The 24,831-nt window shown below is 44.2% G+C and overlaps 1 protein-coding gene across 6 annotated transcripts in view; it reads left to right on the top strand.

Moving 5' to 3' along the window:
* Positions 1–24,831, top strand: part of DPY19L3 (dpy-19 like C-mannosyltransferase 3) — a 59,924-nt gene that overhangs the window by 24,818 nt on the left and 10,275 nt on the right. For 5 of the 6 annotated variants that reach the window (XM_053271568.1, XM_053271564.1, XM_053271566.1 and 2 more), the window contains 10 exons: positions 1,957–2,080; positions 3,579–3,713; positions 5,099–5,230; positions 6,896–6,997; positions 8,645–8,718; positions 8,932–9,090; positions 10,692–10,814; positions 11,388–11,499; positions 12,380–12,436; positions 18,555–18,637. In XM_053271568.1, the coding sequence (XP_053127543.1) occupies positions 1,957–2,080; positions 3,579–3,713; positions 5,099–5,230; positions 6,896–6,997; positions 8,645–8,718; positions 8,932–9,090; positions 10,692–10,814; positions 11,388–11,499; positions 12,380–12,436; positions 18,555–18,637 (1,101 nt within the window). The remainder of the gene's footprint in view (positions 1–1,956; positions 2,081–3,578; positions 3,714–5,098; positions 5,231–6,895; positions 6,998–8,644; positions 8,719–8,931; positions 9,091–10,691; positions 10,815–11,387; positions 11,500–12,379; positions 12,437–18,554; positions 18,638–24,831) is intronic. The other variant, XR_008311338.1, reaches the window with a different exon arrangement.

Genomic DNA, 24,831 nt, shown 5'->3' with positions numbered 1-24,831 from the left:
ATGTTAGCTCTTAGGTCCATTCATGAGATTTTCTTTCAGTGGAGCCTGGGCGGTGGAGTGGGGGGCGGGCAGGGGCAGGGCAGAAGGCAGTGGAGAGGAGAGCTGGTCTTGTGGTCGCAAGCATGACTTGTCCCCTTAGCTAAGCAGGGTCTGCCCTGGTTGCATATGAAAGGGAGACTTGTTGTGTGAGCACTGCAAGATATTCCCCTCAGGGGATGGAGCTGCTCTGGGAAGAGCAGAAGGTTCCAAGTTCCCTCCCTGGCAGCATCTCAAAGATAGGGCTGAGAGAGATTCCTGCCTGCAACCTTGGAGAAGCCGCTGCCAGTCTGTGAAGACAATACTGAGCTAGATAGACCAATGGTCTGACTCCGTATATGGCAACTTCCTATGTTCCAGAGTGCACCTTTAATTCCCAGTAAAAGCTCCCCTCAACATCCCATGTGGCCGATGAGCTACGCACCTCACCGGGGCATTGATGGGGAGAGGGGCCCCGTGTTTGCCCCTCTTCCCAGCAGCCCCTCGGAGTGAGGGAGATAATGAAGAAAATGGGGAGGGGTGGAGCTGGGGGGCCCTCAGGAGGCGGGAGGTCTGAGTTTTTTGAACCCATGCACTCAATTCTAGCTGCACCTCTGCACATCGCCCCACTACTCAGCGGCCCCACTCATGCTCATTGGCCAGCTGATTGGCCGGGGCAGGGTGCAGAGCTCATTGGCTGTCCAGGATGGCGGCGGTGGCGGGAGCTTTGGCTGGGAGTTAAAGGTATACTCTGCCTTCTACACTACCCCTACCCCACCCCAGCCTCCACCAGCCCACTGCTGCTTTCCTTTTGTATGTGGATCTATTCCTGGATGTCCCAAGGTGGAGTGCATGGCTGAAAAGGGGTTTGCTGGAAAGCAAGGAAGGGGGAAGACAATTGGTAGGAACAGAATGGGTTAGGCAGGCAAAACCCAGAGCATTTTCCCAGGTAATGACAGCAAGTAGGAGGAAACCATGGTTCCTGGCGTGAGCCAGTACTGCTGCTCATTTCCATGTTGACCAAATCTTCTGCCAGGTTGCCAGTGTCGGGAAAAGGCAACTCCTCTACCTGGCATTCGCCGCCCAACTTCAAGTGTGGGTTAAATGTTGGGAGGTGGAGGGGGCCTGACGTGGGCAGCCCGGTATTTCCGGATCCGAACGACATGGAAATGAACGGCAGTTTGTTGCGTGTGAAGCCACTCATTGTGTAGACAGGCAGTTCACTGGAACTGGGGGTGATGGAATGAAACTTTGGAGGCTTGCTGTAAAAATGTTGTTTGGCTGCCCAGTCTAGTTTAGGGCTTTCAAATTCAAATCACCCTAAAGGGGGTTGGGCGTGCTCCTTGTCTGCCAAAGCATTGCAAGCAGGGCTGTCAGCCGGTTAAGGGTACTTTGGTGCTATGGAACATTTAATTAATACCATTAGCATGCTTGGCTAACGAGCACAGCCATGACACAGTCAATAAACTATCAATTAATTAACTGGCTTTTAATCAATTAATTACAACAATTGCTACAGTATTTCAACACTATTGATATTTTGAGGATGTTCATGAAGCTGGTCTCACCCTACCACCCACCCCCAGTTAAACAGCCGAGGCACATATTTGGTCTTTTTAGAATGTTGGAAGTCCTCGTCCTTTAGTTTTGAATATTGCTACTGTGCGCCCAGTGTTGCTCTAGATTCAGGCAAATCACAAAAGTGCCTTCAGCACTGAATTCCTCTTCACAGCATTGATCTCTGGTTGAAACGTATGTTTTAAAACCCACATGCGCACATTTGGAATCTGCAGTGTTTTAATTAGAGTAACCTGAACTTCCGCCCCATGTTTGAAACTGATCAAACGATATTCCAAGTACACTTCAAGTGGGAGTTTTCCCATCTTTGCAGAGGACTTGCCCACTGGTGCTTATCTGAACCCTGGCTTTTGTTTTGTGCAGAATAGATACCACACGGGTTGAATTCACCATTCCATTACGAGAGAATTGGGCTCTGCCGTTCTTTGCTGTTCAGGTGGCAGCAATTACATTCTTGCTCAGACCTCATTTGCGGCCTCTTCATGAAGTGAGTCTTTTTGTTGTTGTTGTTGTTGTTGTTGTTGTTGTTTAGAGAGAGAGAGACACATTTTCTGATTGAAATTTGATGACAAACGTTGTTTACTTTACTATGGAGGTAGTACTGGAAAAGCTGCGAAAACATAAGAATGAAGCCGATGCACTGGCTATTTACAACAATTATTTCTGTTCTAATATGAAGAATATTTATATACTGCTTTTCAACAAAAGTTGCCAAAGTGGTTTACATAGATATAAAATAATAATAAAAATAGCTCTCTGTCCCCAAAAGGGTCACAATCAAAAATGTACCATCTTTGTTAAATACAGATTTCCCAAACCAATGAAGGGGCCACATGTATCCCTAGTTGAACAGGGGGTTGTATGTACAAACCAGTACCCAAGTACAAAATTTCCGTGTCTGATCCAGGAGAGAGGGCTGCTGTATCTGTGGAGCTCTTTCCCCCAGAAGTTCCAATCTTGTCCATTGGGCTGTTTGGGCATTGCAGTGAGGAAAGATGGATTCAGTGACCACCCCCGCCCCCCACAACTCTTCCTTCCCCATCAAACAGCTGATTGTTAGGATTTCAGCTTTTTAAAAAGGGGGGGGGGCCTTCTGGCTCAATGTGCCTTTTATTGCAGGGGTTCCCAATCTTTTAAACAAGTCTGCCCCTTCTGTCACAAGGCTGCAGCTCAGGTACTCACATAGATATTTGTACATTATCTAATACAGAGAGAGAGAGAGAGAGTTTGAGACAGGCTACTACAGTCACTGGCTCACAGACAAACTAAGTTACTCATGAGTACTCCTATTGAAAACACTGCTGCTGGCCTGGCTTTGGTTAGAATGAAGGAAGGTGCAATTAAAACAACACCATTAAGTGAGCCAGAAGGTTCCAGCCCTGACCTGCCCAGGTACCAGAATTCTGGCAAGCCTAGTTGCACTCCCATGCCAAGATGGAAGTGGAAGGATCACACTGAGGAAGCACATAGCATTTGGGACGATAGCTTTGATTGGGTAAGAAACCAGCCATTTCCCTGACTGCTGAGCCTGTCAGTCAGGAGAAGGGAGCGATAGGCTGAGCCGCAGGGCATAGCCAATCAGTCTGGAGCAGAGGAGGGGGAACGGATGTTGCCTGACTCTCCCCGCGTCCCACTCCCCTCTTGCAGAGAATGCATTGGTTGCGGAGATCTCAGTTGCTTCGATCTGATGATCCTCCAACCTTGAGGCTCAAATAGCATGGTGGTGTTATAGGGGTGGCAGGAAGACGCCGGATGCCCCCTAGGAGCCCCTCAAGTACCCCCAGCAGTGGGGATTGCTGCTCTATTGGATCAGAGCTGAAGAGTTTACTGAAGTAAACAGTAAAGATGCTGAAGTACAGGATGGTATTAAAGAGCAACTGGTTGCCACACTGAAGGGCCAGGCGTTGCGTCCATTTTGTCTGTGATGATCTTGCCTCCTGTTTCTCATTTAGCTGCCGTTCCTTTTCTTTTCTTTCCCCCCCTAGAGGCTGACGCTTTTGGCAGTATTTATTTCAACCTTCCTCTTCAGTTTAGCTTGGCAGTTCAATCAGTTTATGCTGTTGATCCAAGCGTTGGTTTTGTTCACACTTGACTGTCTTGATTTACTTCCTAAGGGAAAGGTAAGATAACTGCTGGGTGTCATCACCATGGGCACACAGTTACGTACACTTGAAGGAACAGGGAACAACTGCTTCTAAGTCTGTGCAGTGCTAAATGGCAGCCATTGTATGTAATCTGAAGCCTTGAAAAGGCCTGCCCTCATGAAGAACTATGATGCAAGAAGGCTGGCTGGCGTCCTTGCGCTAGCAGGGACTTTGCACTCCAGGCTCGTGTTGTGCCATCGCAAGCATGTTTGTGAGTGAGCAGCCATCGTGCCACCCGGCCATGCCTCATTTATATTAAGGGGAGCTTTTGAGCAAGAGTGTTGCTGTGCTACAGCACAATCGTGCTCTTAACGGAGATCCCCGGGTTTTGGTGCAACTAAGCTAACTTATTGCACCCACATGAATATCCTTGTTTCACAAGCACTCTGTTGCTCTAGGTATCAGCCACTATGCTGAATGCAGATGCCCGTATGTTTAGGATGGTGTGTCCTGTTGTTTCTCATTCTTAACTGAATATTAGGATTTGGGTCTCAGTGTAACCTAAAATTTAGCTTCTGCAGTGAGGCACAGCAGTAGGAGAACTGTGTTCCAAAAAAGACCTAAGGACCACCTGAAGGACTGCCAGTTCCTATTTGCCATGGAACCCATACAGAACCATGGTCTCTGAACTCCATTCAGAGGCCATGGAGCCCATAAATTCTATGGCAGGTAGGGAGCGACTGGAGAGCAGACCTTTTCATTGGTCTTGCCTCCCATTATAGAATAGTCTCCCCTTGAATGCTTGGTTCACAATTACTCTGTTAGCTTATAGGTCCCAGGCAAAGTGTTTTTCTTCTCCCAGGCTTTTATTTAGATGACTAGTTTGTTTTTCCTGATCGCTCTGTTTTTGTAATTGGATGTTTGTGGATGCTTCTGTTGCTGTTTTGATTTTGGGATGTTTCTGCTTTGATTCTTTTTATCCTTGTTATTTCTGTTTTTGTGGCTTGACTGGGTGGTTTTAAGTTCTTGGTTGAGTTTTAGTTAAATTCTTGGTCTTAAATTCTGGTTGATTGGAAGGTTTTAAATTATTGTTAGTTGCCTTGGATTCTTTGATGCTGAAAGGCAGGGTGTACTTTAAAAAAAACAAACTCACTCCCTGTATTTTTAATTTAACTTTTAATAGAGCATCTAAAGCTCTGCAGGGAAGCTCTGTGCTCCTGCTGGACTGTCTACCCTTCCCGTCTGCTGGTACCAGCTTCTAATTTTAACTGGCACAAATATTTCACCAGTTAGATGTTTCACTTTCACAAGTCTATTGATCTTGAAATGGGAAACCATTTTATGGGATGGAGCCTCAGTTGGTCCAAGCAACTAATTTTTAAGACTGTGACATGCACAATTTTTCATTACCAATTCTACAGGTGACCTGGATCTACATGATACAAGTAGCAAGCCTGCTGCTTGTCTGCCTCCTACAGTTCTTTAATTCCATGATAGTAGGATCATTACTTGTAAGCTTTAATCTGTCCACCTTGCTAGCAAGAAAACTTCAGGTATGTATTTAACAGGATTCCTTTGTTTTAAGAAGTAGCAGATAAATGGGGCACACAAGACAGCTATTGCTGAAGTAGACACGTAGCCCACGCTTCTGGGCTAGATTCAGGGTGCTGGTATTGACCTTTAAAGCCCTACATGGCTTGGGGCCGGGGTACCTGTCGGACCACATTCGCCCATATGAATCTTTGGGGTCTTGTGTTTCTCTGAGCACACAAAGAGTAAATTCTTATGATACCATTTTTGCACACAGAGATTCATACTTGTATAAAAAATGGCGATGCCCGTTTTGCTCCAGATATAAGAAGCCAATGTAGCTATCTGCATTTTGATATGTGTCAGAATTGAAATATATTCTTGCATTCCACAATCTTGACTTTTCCTTGCATATTTAGGGAAACTCTGCATGTGAAAACGTACCCTGAAAATTGGTCCTAATAAGTCACCTAAATTGGTCCTAATAAGCTCAGTACCTTGGAGAGCGCATTATAGCAGTTGAGGACTGCTAGTCAAATTACTCAGGAGGACAGTGATAAAGTTGGGCCAGGCCCGTTCATAGAGCTCAGGAAAGGCTATAGTCCTTATGTAGCTTTGAACTGAAAGCTGCATTTGAGTGTCAGGAACATTTATTTATTCATTCATTCATTCATTCATTCATTCATTCATTTATTATTTGATTGATTAATTTCTATACCGCCCTTCCAAAAGTGGCTCAGGGCAGTTTACATTGAAATAAAAACAACTAAAATCAATTAACAGTTAAAATCAGAAACTCTAAAAACAACATAAAACCATTAGCAATTAAAACATTTAAAACAGTTTTGAAAAACCCTGGAAAACCAGGCCAAACATTTACAGTTTAAAAACTCTGGAAGGCCAGGCCAAACAGATAGAATTTACTGGCTCTCCTGAAGGCCAATAATGAACTCAGATTATGGATTTCTGCTGGGAGTGCATCCCACAGCCCAGGAGCAGCTACAGAGACGGCCCGCCTCTGAGTCACCACCAGTCGTGCTGGTGGTAACTGAAGATGGACCTCCTCAGGTGACCTTAACGTGCGGTGAGGATCATGCAGAAGAAGGCGCTCTCTGAGATCACTCTGACCGAAGCCATTCAGGACTTTAAAAGAACATGGCACAGAGAGGGCAAGTTGCTCTACACTGCATGGCTGTGGGACAATTTCGGTGTTCGGTTTCAGACTAGAAGTGCTAATTGGGTTGCATAAGGACTGGGATGCCTTGGTCTTGTTATCCTTATAAGTCCTCTCATGATTAGCCTGAGAATCTCTTTTAGGCCAGGGTTCCCATTCCCAAACCTATCCCTTCCTCCATTCTGTCTAGAAACATGCTTGGTATGAGTTCCTGTTCTCACAGCCATGATTTCTTGGAGATTTTGGCCTCCATGTTCATGCTGTCACTTTCACATAAAGTCCTTATAATCAGTGTTGTGGTTGCTATGGGAGAATTGTGCTTTGGAAACATCATGGGTTCCCTTCCAAGGTATGGATTTAGTGCTGATTTGGAAGTGAGGCTAAATTTTTTCTTTGTATACCAGAATCATTATAATGCAATAGTTTAAAATTAAGATCAAACAAGTAGTATTGAATGGTAAATTTGGTCTTTTTGATAAAAACTTTTGTACACTAACATTGCTTTTATTTCCAGAATAACTTGAAAACAGGAGGCTTGTTTGCCAGACTTGGGAAACTTTTTCTCCATGTACTCTTAGTTCTATGTTTGACTTTCCTTGTTAATAAATTTATTAAGGTAGGTAAATGTCCCCCCCCCCATTTTATCTATCTTGCATTTTGATATATAGCAAATATAATAATACTATACCATTATAGTTCACTGTGGCATCCCCAGCCACAGTGGCCAATAGTCAGGGATGATGGAAGTTGCAGGCCAACATCTGCAGGAGGGTAGTCTTCATATATTATAATATGCTATTATATTAACCCACTGTGTAACATAAAATATAGCATGAAGATTGTAAAGAAATGCTGGTCCATATTTGTCTATTCACTAACTGTCATCAGTTCTCATTTTGCAAATTCTGTACCTTCATAAAGACTGTTTAGCAAGAAGAAGGTGGAATGTGTTGGTTTTAGTTCTGGGGTGTCCAAATAACAATGGGTTTCCATAACCTCCACCTCTAAGTGCTCACCGCCCTACTTTCTCTGTTCATATCCATCCTTCCTCAATCAGTTCAGACCTCAGTTGTAAAGAAATAGGGGCTGCACAGGCTTGGATAAACCAGACCTGCTGATCTTTCATAGGGAGCTGCCATATACCGAGTCAGACCATTGGTCTATCTAGCTCAGTATTGTCTTCACAGACTGGCAGCAGCTTCTCCAAGGTTGCAGGCAGGAATCTCTCTCAGCCCTATCTTGGAGAAGCCAGGGAAGGAACTGGGAACCTTCTGCTCTTCCCAGAGCAGCTCCTTCCCCAAAGGGGAAGATCTTCCAGTGCTCACACATCAAGTCTCCCATTCATATGCAACCAGGGCAGACCCTGCTTAGCTAAGGGAACAAGCTACCACAAGACCAGCTCTCCTCTCTCCTTTCCAAGTAGCTGTGAATGTTTTGGGGGGTAAATAGGTGGGTTTTCTTGTACTCATTGCATGCTGGGTTTTTTCATTAGCCTCTTTGTTCACACTTGAAGATTGTGGGTGGTTCACATACAATGGTGGCAAGTAAGTACATAAGAGCCACCAGTTCTCTCCAGGTGTGCACTCCCACTATTGCTGCTGTTTCCATGTCATCAGAACCCAGAAATGACAAGTGGAGAAGGTCAGGTACCCACCTCAGCCCGACATCTGTAACCAACATTTAAAGTTGGCTTGTTGGACTGAGGTGTGTGCCTGGTCTTCTCTACTCGCCTTTTCTGGGTTCTGATGACATGGAAACAATGCAGTAGTGGGGATGTGCATCTAGTGGGAACTGGTGGTTCTTCCATACTTGCTGCCACTACGAATGAACCTGCCCTGCATACATTTAATTAGATTACTATGTGACTTGAGCCATTAAGATCCCACATTCAAAGTGAAGTCTTACTATTAGAAGTTCACATAAAGATAGCTAAAGTCCTCAATTCCTTCTCGTTTCATTCCTATTAAAGCTGCACACTGTAGAAAGAATTCCAGTTAAATGTCCAACTAAAGGCTAAGTTTGCCAGTTAGAAATAATACTTGACAGTGAAAATATGTGATTGTGGAAGCACTATTTTTGTCTGTTCATTAGAGTAGTCTTATCCTTGTACATCTCAACACCTTAAATTGTCTCACAGTTTGAAGAAAAGTTTAAAATATAGCACTTAATAAGTATCAGAGTGGGGATTTCTGTTGGGGAGCAGATGTGCATTAATTTGATGGACAGGAGGAAGTTCTAACATTTTTATTTTGTTATCCTATAGAGAGTTCTTAATCTTGAGTCTGATGAACATATATTTAAATTCCTGAAAGCAAAATTTGGATTTGGAGCAAAAAGGTATGGTATCAATTATTGTTTGAAAGTTTAAAAAAAAATTCCCTATCTTATTTCAACATAAAAGAGTACTTTGTGCTGCATGTAAATTATAACACACCATTCTTGATTTTACATTCAGCACTTCATAGCATATGATTACGGGAAAAGTTTTATGTTTGATTTTTTTAAAGTATACTTCACTATCATTATAATATTACTCATCTTTTTCTTTAGAGACTTCGATGCTAACTTGTACCTGTGTGAAGAAGCTTTTGGCCTCTTGCCTTTTGATACTTTCTCAAGACTTTCAGGCACTTTAGTTTTTTATTCCTACTTACTAGTGCTTTTTGTAATGGCCATCACAGCTGCTGCTGTTGCTGTTCATAATCTCAGGTATGTCTTTTTGAAACGTCGTAGATTTTACTGATGATCTTTTCTCTCCTGTTTGCCGAGAACAGGAATGCATGAGCAGAAAACCCCACAGTGTGTACTCGGCACGGGAGTGAGCAAATATCTGATAACTCTGTTACAGGAATACTGAAATGGTGACTGCAGTACAGGAGAACCTCATGGGGGTTCCGTTCCTTGCCTACTACCGCAAGTAATGGAACTGTGAGTAATGAGGCATTATGGCTAGGGGGAAAGGGGGGTGAGATTCCAGGGTGGAGGGGGGAAACCAAAAAACAGCCCCAAGCAGCCTCTAGATGGCCCTGAACTTACTGTTATGTGCTCCATGGGTCCCCCATGTGCCCAGGAATGCCACCCAAAGGAAGAAATGCCTCAGGAAACTGTGAAAAATCGGGGGGGGGTCCATTTTTTGCAAGAAACGAGCCACAAAATGGAGGGCAGAAGTGACCTCCGCAGTCACTTCTGGCCCTCTAGGAACCACGGATACATGGCTTTTAATGCTATCGTATCCGTGGATACTTGAAATGGGTGTCTATTAGACCCCCCCGAGGATATGTGGGACCACGAATAGCGAGGTTCTCCTGTATGGGAAGTGTAATTCTGGCAGTCAGTTACTATTTATATAGGGCGGCTTCACACATCATGGTCGCACATGTCGCTGGTACTGCCTTTGTGATATCTGAAGCTGACCGTGTCAGATGGAGAATGTTGGATCCCCTTTGCCACCTGACATGTGCCCAAGATTCATAACCAATGTTTGAAGTTGGGCGGAGAATGTTGGCTGGCAGAGGGGACCCAACATTGGCAGCTTCAGACGACACAAAAGTGGCAGCAGTATCAGGAGATGTCTCTGGCTTCCGCAACCAGAAGAAGCCTTTACAGTAAGTGAAACCAATGCTCTTTTTTCCTCTCAGAATTAATGCTTGCTTATAGCAAATACAGATAGCAAATAAAACACTTAATCACTACTGCAAAATGCAAGTTTGCGCACTCCCACTTGGATCAATTAGGAAGTTTTGCAAAGGTATACAGAGTTGTCACTTGCTCATGATAGATTAAACATGATTCAGTGTGGGCAGGAAAAATTCTGTCTGAGCCCAAGTAAAATGATCAGGCAATATATCTACATATTGAGCAGAGAGCATTGTACGACTGGCATCTGACCTGAGGAATTCTACCAGCTTTATTACAACACTTGTAACAGCCAAGACCAGAGTTTTGCCCCAAACCAGGGGAATCTCCTAACTATAAACTTGGCGTTGGCAGTCAGGATTTATTTTTGCTGAACGTTTATTCCTCATCATTTGCAGCATTATGTTGTGCAAATAAAATCATTTGTTTTTATATTTATTTCACTTCTGTATCAACGTCTGCCAGTCTAGCTTGAAAATGGAAAATCTTGCACAGGGGAATATTTAAAGCACTCGGCGAGAATGAAAAATCTATTAGTCCTGCCTTAGAATGTTTTATTTTCCCTGGAACCAAGAGGTTACTACGAACTGCATACAAATGTCCTGTTTTAAAATAACTGATTGCCGAGTACAAGCACAGCAGCCTTCTCTCTTTTCTCCCTCTCTCAAACCCAGTGGTTCTGCTAACATCAAATCCATGGATAAACCACAAAAGTGTACAATGCTGCTGAAACCCGGTGCTGCATACAACTTGGTACACACCATTCTGTTTGGATTGCTGGCTCTGAGCACAATGAGGTACCCTTCCTTTGACGCATCTGGAGTACAGTTGACTTGGCATTCAATACAGAATAAGAAAGCAATCTGGAATAAGGAAGCAAAGTTACTCTCTCTTGCCCTTCTGCCTTCCTTTTCGTACTGTGTATGTCCCTGTTGCATTATGCATTAAATTGCCCTACCACAAAAACAGCACCCAACTCCACTGGTTGCACAACTTTGTGATGCAGCTGTGTATATCTCCTCGAGAAGGTTTCCCACTGACAGTTGAGCCACATAGCGGAGTATCACAATGTTGCACAGCTTCACAAACTTCTTAAGTGTGTGCAGCTTCACTCATTGAGCTAGCGGAACAATAGTCTGGATGTCAGCCCCTGTTCCCTGACCCAGATCACGAGTCAGGATGTCAGGTATCCTTGTTGCACACGCCCAGTGAGAGTGCAAGAGGTTGCACAACCTTGAGCATCCACGTTTCTATGTGAACTCCGTATGTGTGCACAGCTTTGTTGTGCTAGTGCAGTGTTAGCCTGGATGTCAACCATTGTTAACCGTACCGCCACATAATACATTTAAATTTCCCTTTTAATCTTGTAGGATGAAATATCTTTGGACTTCCCATATATGTGTGTTTGCAGCTTCTGGCTTGTGCAGTAGTGACATGTGGGGAATGATCTTGAGACTCGTGCATCTTTACACACCACAAAGAGTAAGAGCAGTCCTGTTCCCCACTTTGGCTATTTTTGTTGAAAAGCGGTATATAAATATTCATTGAATTTGTCATATTCATATATCTGCAGTCTCAGAAAAGGCACTTGACCTCGGCTTATGCGGAATACAAAGGGTTACGTTCTGCTTATCTGTGGTGGGGTGGCCAGAAATGATCTCCGAGGTAATTTCTGGCCACCATTTTGGGTGCAGGAGCCATTTTGTGGCTCTTAAACACACACACACACACACTTCTGCAATTTTTCACGGACAAATGACCAGTTTGGGGCGGGGGGGGCGGTGTTCCTAGAAGGCTGGACACCCACAGAACATGGTAGGGAACTTTTTTTTCATGATTTCCCCTCATTTTTTGCCCTTTCTCCCCGCCTCCTGGAACCTAACCCCCACATTCCCATTGCCACAGTGTTGTCCATGGTTCCAATATCTGTGGTTCCCCCATGGAACGGAACCCCCACAAATTATGGGGTTCACTTGTACCTACAAAATTTAATTTGATGTTGATGGTTTGTTTGATCACTGTGGTACTTTTTAAAGGATGCCTTTTAAATCCACTAGATGGTGATGTTGCAGAGGCTATGAAAGGCATAAGAATGCTTTTCATGAAAAATTATAAAAATGTTTAGTATATAATTTTACAAACACCTGCAGAATAAGATTCTCTGCATTTCACAAAAGTCAAATTGATACAAGACAAATTCTTAACATAATGTGTTTTTCAAAGAGGGTAATTGTTCACACAAAACTTAGTTATTCTCTCATCCCAAAATATGATTTCATAGATCTCTGTTCTCAGAATTTGTTCATCGTGAATTTGATCAAAATCATTTTGGTTTTCAGTAACTATTGTCTCTTTCGCTTAGGTATCTGTGATTAGGTATTTAACACCAATACTCATATTACTGTATCTTTGTTATAAGGTAAGACTTTTTCTTAATATCTTTGCATTTTTATTCTGTCAAAAGGATATTCCCTGTATGAAAAACCCATTTTATATAGGAACATAGGAAGCTGCCATATACTGAGTCAGACCATTGGTCTCATTATTGTCTACCCAGACTGGCAGCGGCTTCTCCAAGGTTGCAGGCAGGAATCTCTCTTAGCCCTGTCTTGGAGAATTCCAGGGAGGGAATAATGAAATAAAGCCACCTTGGATAAAGCCACCTTTTCAAGTCACTGAAGACTAGTTCTTCATGCAATCAGGCACATAGATATACAACAATGCAGCAGGAGAGGGGGCATGCCCTCACCTCTTTCCTGTGGGCTTCTCTGAGGCATCTGGTGGGCCACTGTGGGAAACAGGATGCTGGATTAGATAGGCCATGGGTCTGATCCTGTAAGGCTGTTCTTATGTTCTCCGTTGTCTCCATGATCATGATCCCACTTCCCCCATGGAGATGGCCGTCAGTGCGCTTGAACTTTGCCATGCACAGTCACACATCCATGTTCACAAGTGCATGGCAAAATCCATGTACACAAGTGCATGGCAAATCCATTCATGTGAATTATATTACACTAGAAATGGCTTTTCTTTCATCCTGCTAATGTACATAAGGCACTCAAACTATGTATCAGCTTCCCAGCTTGTCTGCTGAGATTTAAAAATAAACACAGTCTCCACCTCATAAATGAATGTGAACCTGAGGGTATGAAAATGTAACCAAGGAAATGGCTATAAAAATATTTGTATTCATTTAGCACACTTTGTAGGCTGGTAATAGATGCATTTTTGTTCTGCCTGCAGAAGAGATCTGTGCACTTTGTAGAGTATACTTCTGTACCAACAGAGGATGGTTCAGTTAAAACCTATTAGGGTAGTTCACCCTACCATTAACTAGATAGGAGATGAGTCCTACCCAGCAGATCGTGTGTTAGAGAAAAACAAGGCCAGAGGTGTGGAGCTGGATAGTCTGTCTAGTTTCAGCTGGGTAGGATGATTTTTCCCACCTACCCCATTCAGAAGCTGGGGACAGAATCCGGGTAGGATGCACTCCTCCCACCCAGCTGAGGCCTGACAGACGATCAAGCTCTCTGCCTGCGCCTTGCTTTTATCGAACATACAATCTAACACATGGTCAGAAAACGGGAACATGCTGTTTATCTCCAACCCAGTTTAGGGCCATGTGAGCTGCCCTGTGATCTCTTCTGAAAAGTAAATCCATTGCCTACTGAACATTTCTCCTTTAAATGCGTGGGTAAATGTGACACTCGAAAGCCCAAACCCACTCTCGATTTGTATCATAGGATACTGTCAGTGGGTGCAGAATAGTGGTAATTCCACATGCAAATTAACAACTAGAGCACTCAGTTCATGTTAAGAACTGACTGAGTCCAACCATGGGCCCAGCTAGTTCAGAATTGTTCACGTTGACCAGCAGCAGCTCTCCAAGGTTTCATACAGGCATCTTTCTCGGCCTTACCTGGAGATGCCAGGGATTGAACCTGGGACCTTCTGCATGCTACGCAAATGCTCTGCCCATCCCCAGGGTTGTAAGTGCTTTGTTTTCTAAACACCTAGACCTCTTCGGTCCTCATTTTAAACACTCATTGCAGAGACACCCTCCCTGCTGTGCGATGACCCACTTTGAATTCAAACAATGATTGTTGTCCTCTGTACTGCTTGGTGTGTTATTTTACATCATTAAAAAAAAGAAAAAGCGCGCATACACACACAAGCTGTTACAAGATGTGTTCTGTTTTTAGCCCTGGCTCAGATGCAAACGATGGCTGATTCTAACTTCTACGTGTAAATATCTCAAACAGTGGCCACAGTCCAGAGATCCTGTCATGCAGCAGCAGACGGCATTCTGGCAGATGTGTACAAAGATGGCCCCATCTCTCTTCTCGCTGAACAGATGGCTGGTGCTGTCAGCTCTGGCAGCCATGCTCACCTATTTTAGCGAGGATAGGAAAGTTCAGCCCCTCTCGCCCCTCCTCAAACTGGTGATGAGAGCTGACTGGATCAACCATCTCCTTATGCACACTAAAACAATGCACATGCAACCTCGGGCAATGGGTGCCCTTTTCTTCACCTACCTGTGGGGTTCCATCTGCATCATGTTCGCTCATAGGAACATAGGAAGCTGCCTTCTACCAAGTCAGACCCTTGGTCCATGTAGCTCAGGATTGTCTACCCAGACTGGCAGCAGCTGTCCAAGAATTTAGGCAGGAGTCTCTCCGAGCCCTACCTTGAATTGCTGCCAGGGATTGAACCTGGGACCTTATCCATGCAAGCAGAAGCTCTTCCACTGAGCTATGGCGTCCCCTCTAACTGCTGTTGAACTACAACTCCCATCAATTGTGGCTGGGGGTGATGGATGTTGTAGTTCAGCAACAGCTGGAGAGCCAACGTTGCCCACACCTGTCTGAAGGGGAATATTTTACAGCAGACGGTGCTCACATGTAGCCACCCATCCAGATGCAAACCAGCATGGACCCTGCTTAGCAAAGGAGCAGTGCATGCTCAGTACCATAAGACCAGCTCCTCTCACTTCCTCACCTTCATTTCTATGCAGATCCAGATATAAAAGGCTATTTTAAAAACTGTGGAAATTGCTCTCTCTTCTTAGAGCCCCTCCTAGTTTTGCACAAGCAATTTCTGGCTCCATCTTAACCTTTTAACTGGCTGCCATTCACATCTGTTTTTCAGGAATTAGTTTGCTGTTTTCTGTGGTTACATTTTACGAAGCCAAAAATGCATTAGCTGCCCTCTCCCCCGACAAACCAGTGGTTTTGCGGGGGCGGGGGGGTGGGGATTACAACCTAATCCCGAATAAGCTAATGAAAGCTTCTTTCGAGGCGTGCGGTCTCTGTAAGTCCAGATACGTTGCTTGAAAGATTTATTTGTTAGGCTACAGCTGTGGCTGCTTCACTAGTTGACTTAAGTGTAGTCCTACAACTGTCATGAAATCTACAAAACAGCTTTGGGCTTGTTTAACCCTTTCCTCTCCTGCAGTTTGGCTCAGCAGTGGGTGCCTGGTGTTTTTTAAAAGCATGGTTAACGAGAGCCGCATAGGCTAGAGCAGACCCACATGACATAAGCTGGGAGACCATACCAAGATGCCCCTTGATAAGAATGCTATTTCTCCTGCTAACTGGGCAAAGAGGCACCTTTGTAAAATGGTGATTCTCTTTATTTAGCAGGGGGAGAGTAACTGGCCCTGTCCACCCCCAGCACAGTACTCCCAGTGACTGTTGCTGGTGTCTATCTTATGCTTCTTTTTAGATTGTGAGCCCTTTGGGGACAGGGATCCATTTTATTTATTTATTATTTATCCATGTAGACCACTTTAGAAACCTTTGTTGGAAAGCGGTATATAAATGTTGTTGTTGTTCTCCTATTGCATCAGAAGACATATCCTGCAATCCGTCATTCGAAGGAAAAGTGTTTTCCCATGAGAAGAGCTGGCAGGGATAAAATAGTCTGAGGTACCAGACTAGTCTTTAGGGCTGTTCTCACGATCCTCAAGAGGGTAGAAGACATGTCCTACCCATATAGGGGAGCTCTGCGCACCCCAGTTTTCTGATCGTCTGTGGGTACACAAGAACAGCCCTACTGGATCAGGCCCAAGGCCTATCTAGTCCAGCATCCTATTTCCCACAGCAGCCCGACGGATACCTCTGGGGAGCCCACAGGCAAGAGGTGAGGGTATGCCCCCTCTCCTGCTGTTGCTCCCCTGCAACTGGTATTGAGAGGCATCATGCCTCTGAGGTTGGAAGTGGCCTATAGCCAACAGATTAGTAAAAACTGAGGGAGGAAGGGAAGGACGTGATTAGTGTGCTTCCGTACTTCCTGTGTTGTGACGCCGCAGTCCCTGACAGCAAGGTGCCGTTCACATTTCCGAGGCCATCTTTTGTATTTTATCTTGGCGTTATGGTGCTACAACATTGCTTGTGCATCGCAAAAAAGTCGCTGTATTTTCTGTCGGAGGTTGTAATTTTTATCCCCCAGTTAATTAGCAGAGCATTAAAGAAGCTGCCCACTCCAGTTACAGAGCAGAATGCAGAGGTTAGTTGTTGCAGCTATTTAGAGAAGACATATGGAGATTCTTGTAGAATAAAAAATAAGTAGATTTATTGGTGAAGTACACCTTTGGATAGGAAAGACCGAATCCTTAATCTAAAGAACTACATAATCAATAGGTAGGCGGGGAGAGAATTGTTTCCATCTGCTCTCTAAGAGGAAAGGAAGGGATTCTGACTCTCAAAAGGAAATACCTGAAGAGTCCAATCTGGGGTCATAGACTAGAGACAGGTAAAACAGCTAGGGAGACCCTGACTCACTATCTCTACTCCTAGTGCCCCTAGTGGTCATTAGGATAGTTGGTGCAAAAGGTCGATGCACTGGAACTCCAACATTTTCCCACTGTAGAAATTTGAGATTCTGGGGCTCATTTTCAATACGATCCTGCCGAGCCAAAGCATTTTACTACTGTTGTAATGTGTAATCTGGAAAGCACCCAGGTTTGAGAGCAGTGCACGCTCCCAGTTTCAGCGGTGTACTACATACTTGAGTTTTTCTTTCACAACAACCCTGCGAAGTAGGTTAGGCTGAGAGAGAAATGACTGGCCCACAGTCACCCAGCTAGTTTCATGGCTGAATGGGGATTTGAACTCGGGTCTCCCCCGTCCTAGTCCACCACTCTAACCACTACACCACACTGGCTCTAATTGTGTGGAAGGCAGGAGCTGGGTAAGAAAATGCTGTCCTACCCAGCTTTCACACCCAGCGTTTGACCAAGGGAGGAAGAAAAGCTGTCCTCCATAGCTCACAGCTCCCACACAGTCACTTTCCCCTCCTCCCCCCTAGTTGTTTGCTGGGAGTGTGCCCAACTTTCCGTTTCCCAACTGGAAACATGGAAAAATTGGGAGTGTGCACAGTTTTTGATTGTGTGAATAGCCTCATCATCTCCTAAGCAGCAGCTGGGCTGGAGGGCCTTTCACTCTACCTCTTTAAAGAGCTGGGTACAGCTGCTGGGTAAGAGGGAGCCCCTTGACCCAGCTGCAGCTTAGCACACGCTCACTTCCTCCCCCTCCCATCTTGCTCTTTACTCACAGACGATTAGAAAACGGGAGCGTGCAACATTCTCCTACCCTAATCACTACCACTACAACAGTGGATGTTTATATGCCACTCTTCAATCAGAAATTCTCAAAGCGGTTTACACAGATAAATAGATAATACATAATAAGATGGCCTCCTGTCCCCAAAGGGCTCACAATCTAAAAAGAAACAGAAGGCAGATCCCAGCAACAGCCATTGGAGGGATACTTTGCTGGGGTTGGATAGGGCCAGTTGCTCTCCCCCTGCTTAATATATAGAAAAGTACCACTTTAAAAGGTTCACAAAGGCCTGTGTGAACCATCCATTTATTTTCAAACCCATGGCTGTTTCATTTATTGAAAGGTACGTGGATTAGGAACATAGGAAGCTGCCATATATTGAGTCAGACCATTGGTCTGTCTAGCTCAGTATTGTCTTCACAGACAGGCAGTGGCTTCTCCGAGGTTACAGGCAGGAATCTCTCTCAGCCCTATCTTGGAGATGCTGCCAGGGAGGGAACTTGGAACCTTCTGCTCTTCCCAGAGCGGCTTCATCCCCTATGGGGAATCTCTTACAGTGCCCACACATCAAGTCTCCCTTTCATATGCAACCAGGGCAGACCCTGCTTAGCTAAGGGGACAAGTCATGCTTGCTACCACAAGACCAGCTCTCCTCTCCTTGTGATGGGGCAAGTTATATTGGAGAAATGGTGGTAAAGGGGCATTTAACACTTTCACTGCCTTATCTTTATACTGTCGTTGGATCATCCGCAAATGAATGTCCTGTCTACCACACTCCACACTGCTGTTGTTTGTCGTATTTTAAAACACCAGGCAACTGTTGCTGAGACAAACCAAAGATATGCTGCTTCGGATATCAGAGATGTAAATGATTTTTAATTTAGTCATTTCTAATTGCTGAATAACCGGGCTCTGCCCTTTTATCTGATGGGCAGCCTATTCACTCTGCTTTCTGTGTTGATCCTATAATTCTAGTTCTGGCCTGGAATGATGGCTGAGCTGTCAGAGTTGAGAGAATTCTATGACCCAGACACAGTGGAGCTGATGAACTGGATTAAGTAAGAGGATTTTCACTATATTTAAATTAGATGCCTTCAGAATGAGCTTGTGTTCTTAGTGATCGTGCTCTCTGGTTCCAGCCATGACCTATTTTGACCGCTTCTCGAAAGTAGGCTGGGCAGCACACTTTGGCCTAGAGTTAGTGGCACCCTTCAAAATCACAGCACGCGATAGGCTAGTAGAAATCAAGTAGGACACTCGTCATGTGTGAGTAAAGAACGCTGGAGTGTGTGAATAAGAGTTGTGAGCAGTGATTGTCTGCCAGGCCCGTGCTGAGTAGGAGGGCCTTTTCTTCTACCTCACTAAATAGCTGGGTACAGCAGCTGGTTAGGACAGAGCTCTCCTACCCAGCATGAATCTCACACACGATCACTGTGTGAAGCCTGTGCCTTCTGCCTTGTTTTTCACTCGCACACGATCAGGGAACAGGAGTGTGCCCAGTTCCCAAACTTGGGTAGGACGCTTGTCCTGCCCAATTTCTGATGGCGTGAACTAGCCTGAAGTCTCTTATGTCAGGTGATATTGCAGTAAGGGTGGCTTCTTATTACATTTTTATTGTGCCTTTCCTCCAGCAAGTTCAGGGCAGTGTACAAATATGAATATGACAAATATTCATATATACTGCTTTTCAATGAACATTCCCAAAGCGGTTTACATTGATATAAAGAAACAAGCAAATATGGCTCCCCTAAGGGTTTGTCCCCTAAGGGTTCACAGTCTAGAAAAGAAACGTAAGAGAGACACCAGCAACAGCCACTGGAGGGATGTTGTGCTGGGGATGGATAGGGCCAGTTGCTCTCCCCCTGCTCATTCAAGAGAATCACCACTCTTTAAAAGTGCCTCTTTGCTCAGTTAGCAGGAGACTATAGTTGCCTCTCATTTTATCCTCATGATAAGCTGGCAAACTAGGCTGCGAGTGGGTGAGTGGCTGGGCCCAGGGTCACGCAATGAACTCTGTGGCTGGACAGGGATTTGAATTTGGGTCTCCCTAGTTTAGGTCCAGTGCCTTAATGGCCACACTGGCTCTCAGTGATGACCACCTTCATCAACCTGAAAGCCTAGATTCTCCCAGAACCTACTTGCCGGGGGAGCCTCCTCTGCCCCACCATCATCACCTGGCCCATAAGCCGCTTGGCTGGAATGGCTCCAGCTTTCCCAGCCCACAAGCAGAACAGCCTGGTAGGCACCACATTCAGGCAAAAGAAGGGTGCTGCAGAGGCCTCCCATAAAGATCTCTGTGACCTTGACTCGTTTTCCAAAACAAGATGATGCAGAGGCCTCTGATGTCCTCTTGCTTTGTGCTGGGAGGGATGCCTTCAGTGTGGACAAGGAGGGACAACTAGTTCCTGCTAAGCTGCTTAGAACTGATATCACCCTGAGTGGAAAGAAGGGAAATATTTGGCCCTGAGCAGCTTAGAAGTTACAAGCGGCATCCAACGTGACACCAAAAGCTTAGGGGTGGGGGGCACAAGGTATTATGCCAAAGACTGGATGTGACCCACTGGCCTCTTGTTTTGGCTATCTCTAACCAAGAACTTTGTTTTTAAAAGGTGTGGGGGGTGGGTTGACCCTTTTACCCTACAGGACTGTCTTGGGATTCTATAGCACTGCATTGCCTTTTTTATGTAGGGTTAAAGGACAGTGTAATTATTCAGAAGAAAATAGGTAACATAAATCTTCAACACCATTCTGAAAGCAGACCAAAGTCCTTTCCATCCCTTTGCTACCATATTGACATGTTCTCATGACTAATGTTCCCCAGCTAGGGGTCTTTAGTACCACTTCTGTATTAAGAGATGCTAAATGTTTGATAGCCCTGGTCTCTGGAGTGCAATATGCAGTGTTTTATATATAGATTTATACATAAAATATACATGGGGCTTTGGTTTCAGCCACAAACTGGATTTGACTGGTTGCAGTGAGAGTAATTTTTCACACAATTCCGGAGTGGAGAATACTAAACTGCTGCTTATCCTCTTTTCCTTTTAAATCATGACAGACACTTCTTTTTTGTTTGTTGTTTGGGATTTATTGTGTGGGAGAGCGAATGTTATGCACGTAAGGGGAAGTTAATTACTTTTGCATTAACAGCAGCTGACAACCAATTTATGCCTTGCACCTGAAGCTGAGGCTGATACTTTCTTCCTGTCTCAGCTCTTGATGTCAAAAATGATTCAGCCATTATTCATTCAGTCCTGAAAAGTTCAGCTGAACTTCATGTTGTCTCATTCAGGGCTTTCTGCATAGGATAACTTTTTTGTTTAGGCTGGCAGTTTTCTACCTCCAAAAGGGTTTTTGTGTCTGCTCCACAAAAAATATAATTTGAGAGCCAAACATGTCATTACAGAGTGTCAGACTTAGTGGGCTTTACTTCCTTTTAGATGTGGTTCAGCATACTGTACATTCTGTTGTTTTGTTACACTTTCCATATGGTAGTACCGGTATTACTGTATTTATTACATATTCTATTTTAAAAAATGGGCAAGCAGGTTAAAAACTTAACAAATTTGTTACCTTCCCCCCCCCCAGAAAACCATAGGATCCTATGGGTTTTTGGGGGGAAAGGTTTAAAAAAAAAACTGCCTGCTTGCCCGTTTCTTTTGGTAGGTTGAGTGGTAGGTAGCACCCACCATGCACTACCACCCAACCCACTTTGGTGTCCCTAGGACTTATTCATGGGAAACAATGGGGTGATTTGAGTTTCCCATTGTTCCCTATGGTCGAATCATGCAGATTTTTTGAGCTGGTTTGCCAAAACGGCCAGCAGTGGCCAGCCATTTCAACAAATCAATTTCGAGTATTTGCAATTTGAGTTCAAATTGAATAGCAAAAACTGATTTGTGTACATCTCTACAGAGAATGCCTAAAAACTTATGCTAAGCAATAGATGTGTTAAATATGCACAACACATGTTGAATGATTTGCTTGCTGCTGCAGAAGATAATAACTTCAAACATGTTGGCCATACTTATGCCCACTGCAAATTTATATTGTTTTACTCCAGTTTGTTTGTTTGTTTGTTTGTTTTATTGTTAAATTTATATACCTCCTTTCATTAAAACAATCCCAAGGCGGTTTACAGCAAAATTTAAAAACAAGATTGTAAAAAGACACAATTAAAATATTAAGCTAAAAATATAAAACAAATCTGATAAAAAATTCAAAACACAAGCATAAAAGCAATACAGAGTACAAAGAGCAGAGACAATCAAATAAAAGCCTGGGCAAAAAGCCACGATTTAACATGCTTTCTGAAAGCTGTGATGGAGACTGAGGAGTGAATAGCCACCGAGAAAGCATTCCAGAGTCTGGGGGCAGAAACAGAGAAGGCCCTATCCCGCGTGTACGATAACCAAGCCTCCCTCATTGTTGACACCCGGAGCAGAGCCCCCTCAGTTGACCTCGTCAAGCGGGCAGCAACCCTTGGGAGCAGTTTAAGACCTTGTACCTCTTGTTCGTTTCTTTCTTTGTTTCTTTGTTTCTACGCTGCAGTGCATACATTTTCGGATAATAATCTGCATGCTAATAGTATAGCAGGACCAGCCCAGCTAGTACTTAAACAGCAGCTATACCAAAACAATGATAGGAGCTTTAAAACTCCACAAGGAGTCTCTTCTATTTGGGATACTGCCTATTGTACTGCCTGGTCTGGGCTACTTTGCTGCTTGTAGCAGAGTCAGGGAGCACCCCAGAAGTACAGGTGAAACTCGGAAAATTAGAATATCGTGCAAAAGTCCATTAATTTCAGTAATGCAAATTAAAAGGTGAAACTGATATATGAGACAGACGCATTACATGCAAAGCGAGATAAGTCAAGCCTTAATTTGTTATAATTGTGATGATCATGGCGTACAGCTCATGAAAACCCCAAATCCACAATCCCAGAAAATTAGAATATTACATGGAACCAAGAAGACAAGGATTGTAGAATAGAACAATATCGGACCTCCGAAAAGTATACAGTGTACTGTGCTTGATTGGCCAGCAAACTCGCCTGACCTGACCCCATAGAGAATCTATGGGGCATTGCCAAGAGAAGGATGAGAGACATGAGACCAAACAATGCAGAATTGATGAAGGCCACTAATGAAGCATCCTGGTCTTCCATAACACCTCATCAGTGCCACAGGCTGATAGCATCCATGCCACGCCGCATTGAGGCAGTAATTGCTGCAAAAGGGGCCCAAACCAAGTACTGAATACATATGCATGCTTATACTTTTCAGAGGTCCGATATTGTTCTATTCTTCAATCCTTGTCTTCTTGGTTCCATGTAATATTCTAATTTTCTGAGATTGTGGATTTGGGGTTTTCATGAGCTGTACGCCATGATCATCATAATTATAACAAATTAAGGCTTGACTTATCTCGCTTTGCATGTAATGCGTCTGTCTCATAGATCAGTTTCACCTTTTAATTTGCATTACTGAAATTAATGGACTTTTGCACGATATTCTAATTTTCTGAGTTTCACCTGTAGTTCCAAAGTTCTGGCATTTTCATGTTGCCTTCACAAGATGGACCCTGTACAAGAGTTTGTAGCACTGGACTCTAAAAGTGGAAGGGCTCGGAATTTTGTATCGAAATGTTGAGAATTTATTCTGATTTTACTGTCAAAAGAATCACTTCCTATTTCATAGAACATTAGAGCTGAAAGTGAGAATGCTGGCCCTCTACTCCAGTCCCCTGCTCAGTGTAGACGTTTGCGACAGAATCCCCGACAGAATCCCTGTCCAGCCTTTCTTTGGAAACCTCTAGAGCCCACCACTGCCTGGGCAGAATGTTCTCTCCTGTCAACCAGCTCATCGTTAGGGAATTCCTCCTGTCTAGCCTGAACCTGCTTCCTTGTAAAGTCAACCCCTTGGTTCTAGTCCTGCCCGCAGGAGCCACAGAGATCATGTCCGCCATTTCTTCTGTGTGACAGCCCTACAGGTCTGTTTGAACATGGCTCTCTTATCTCTCCTTAGTTTTCTCTTCTGAATGCTAAACCTATCCAGCTCTTTTAACAGTTCCTCACAGGAGTCTGTTTCCAGACTCCTCACCTTCTTGGATGCCCTGCTCTGAACTTGCTCCCGTTTATCAGTGTCCTTCTTAAAATGCAGTGCCGAGAACTGTATTCCAAGGGAGGTCACAGGACCTCTTTCAAAGAAATGCTTTGAATTTCCCTAGGATCTTAACAGAAGCAAGAAAAAGCCCTCCCTTCCCACCCCCCTAGAAGTTGTACATGGAGCCCAGTAATTCCTATTAAAGCTTTCTGTTGTAAATGAGTTATTTTGTAGTAATCCTATAATTCTTAAAAGTGTAGATAAAGCAGAGGTTCCCATTTTGTATTATAGTGCTCAGTTTACCCCATTAGTTCAGCAGTAATTAACTTGTTGAAGCTTAGAGCTTCAAAAATAAATGAGATTATTTGTTCAAAATGCCATCAGGTCTGCCTGGAATGACATTTAAATTACATAATGTAAATCAGTTTGACCTGTAAGTCCTTGTCATTATTTAGTGACATTTCTTGCAGAATAAATTGTTTGCAGGTTGGGCAGCCTGGTTATAGAGCTTGGCAGGAACCTATAAAAACAAATTATCCTTTCATTTTATACATCGTTTGTTCAGACATTTGTAAAAATTGCTTCGTTTTTCCATAATGGAAAAGTGTCATTCGGTCGTTTGAAGCACATTAGCTGTGTAAGATACAGGCTGAGCTTTTTAGTGGCTGCATCAGTATTAGAGTGGAGGAATTTGGTCTACGTGGCCCCCTGTTCCTGGAACACACCGGCTCATTGTCCCTCTCTAGTGGTCATTTCCTGGAAAAAGGACTCCGCTGCTGCTACAGTTACTTGGATCCCATTCAGCCATTTGCAGAGAAGCAGGGGAAGCAAAGGCAGCTGGTCTACACTTTTGCTCCCCATCTTTCTACACAGGGACATAGGAAGCTGCCTTATACTGAGTCAGACCATTGGTCCATCTAGTTCAGCATTGTCTACCCAGACTGGCAGCGGCTTCTCCAAGGTTATAGGCAGGAGTCGCTCTCAGCCGTATCTTGGAGATGCCAGGAAGGGAACTTCTGCACGCAAGCATGTGAGTGCTCTCCCCCGAGTGGCCCCATCCCCTAAGGGGAATATCTTACAATGCTCACACATGTAGTCTCCCATTCAAATGCAAACCCAGGTGGACTCTGCTTAGCAAAGAGGACAAT

Source organism: Hemicordylus capensis, chromosome 9 (assembly GCF_027244095.1).
Source record: "Hemicordylus capensis ecotype Gifberg chromosome 9, rHemCap1.1.pri, whole genome shotgun sequence".
NCBI lineage: Eukaryota > Metazoa > Chordata > Lepidosauria > Squamata > Cordylidae > Hemicordylus > Hemicordylus capensis.
Note: the sequence above shows the minus strand (reverse complement) of the source record. Positions and strands in the feature narration are given on the sequence as shown.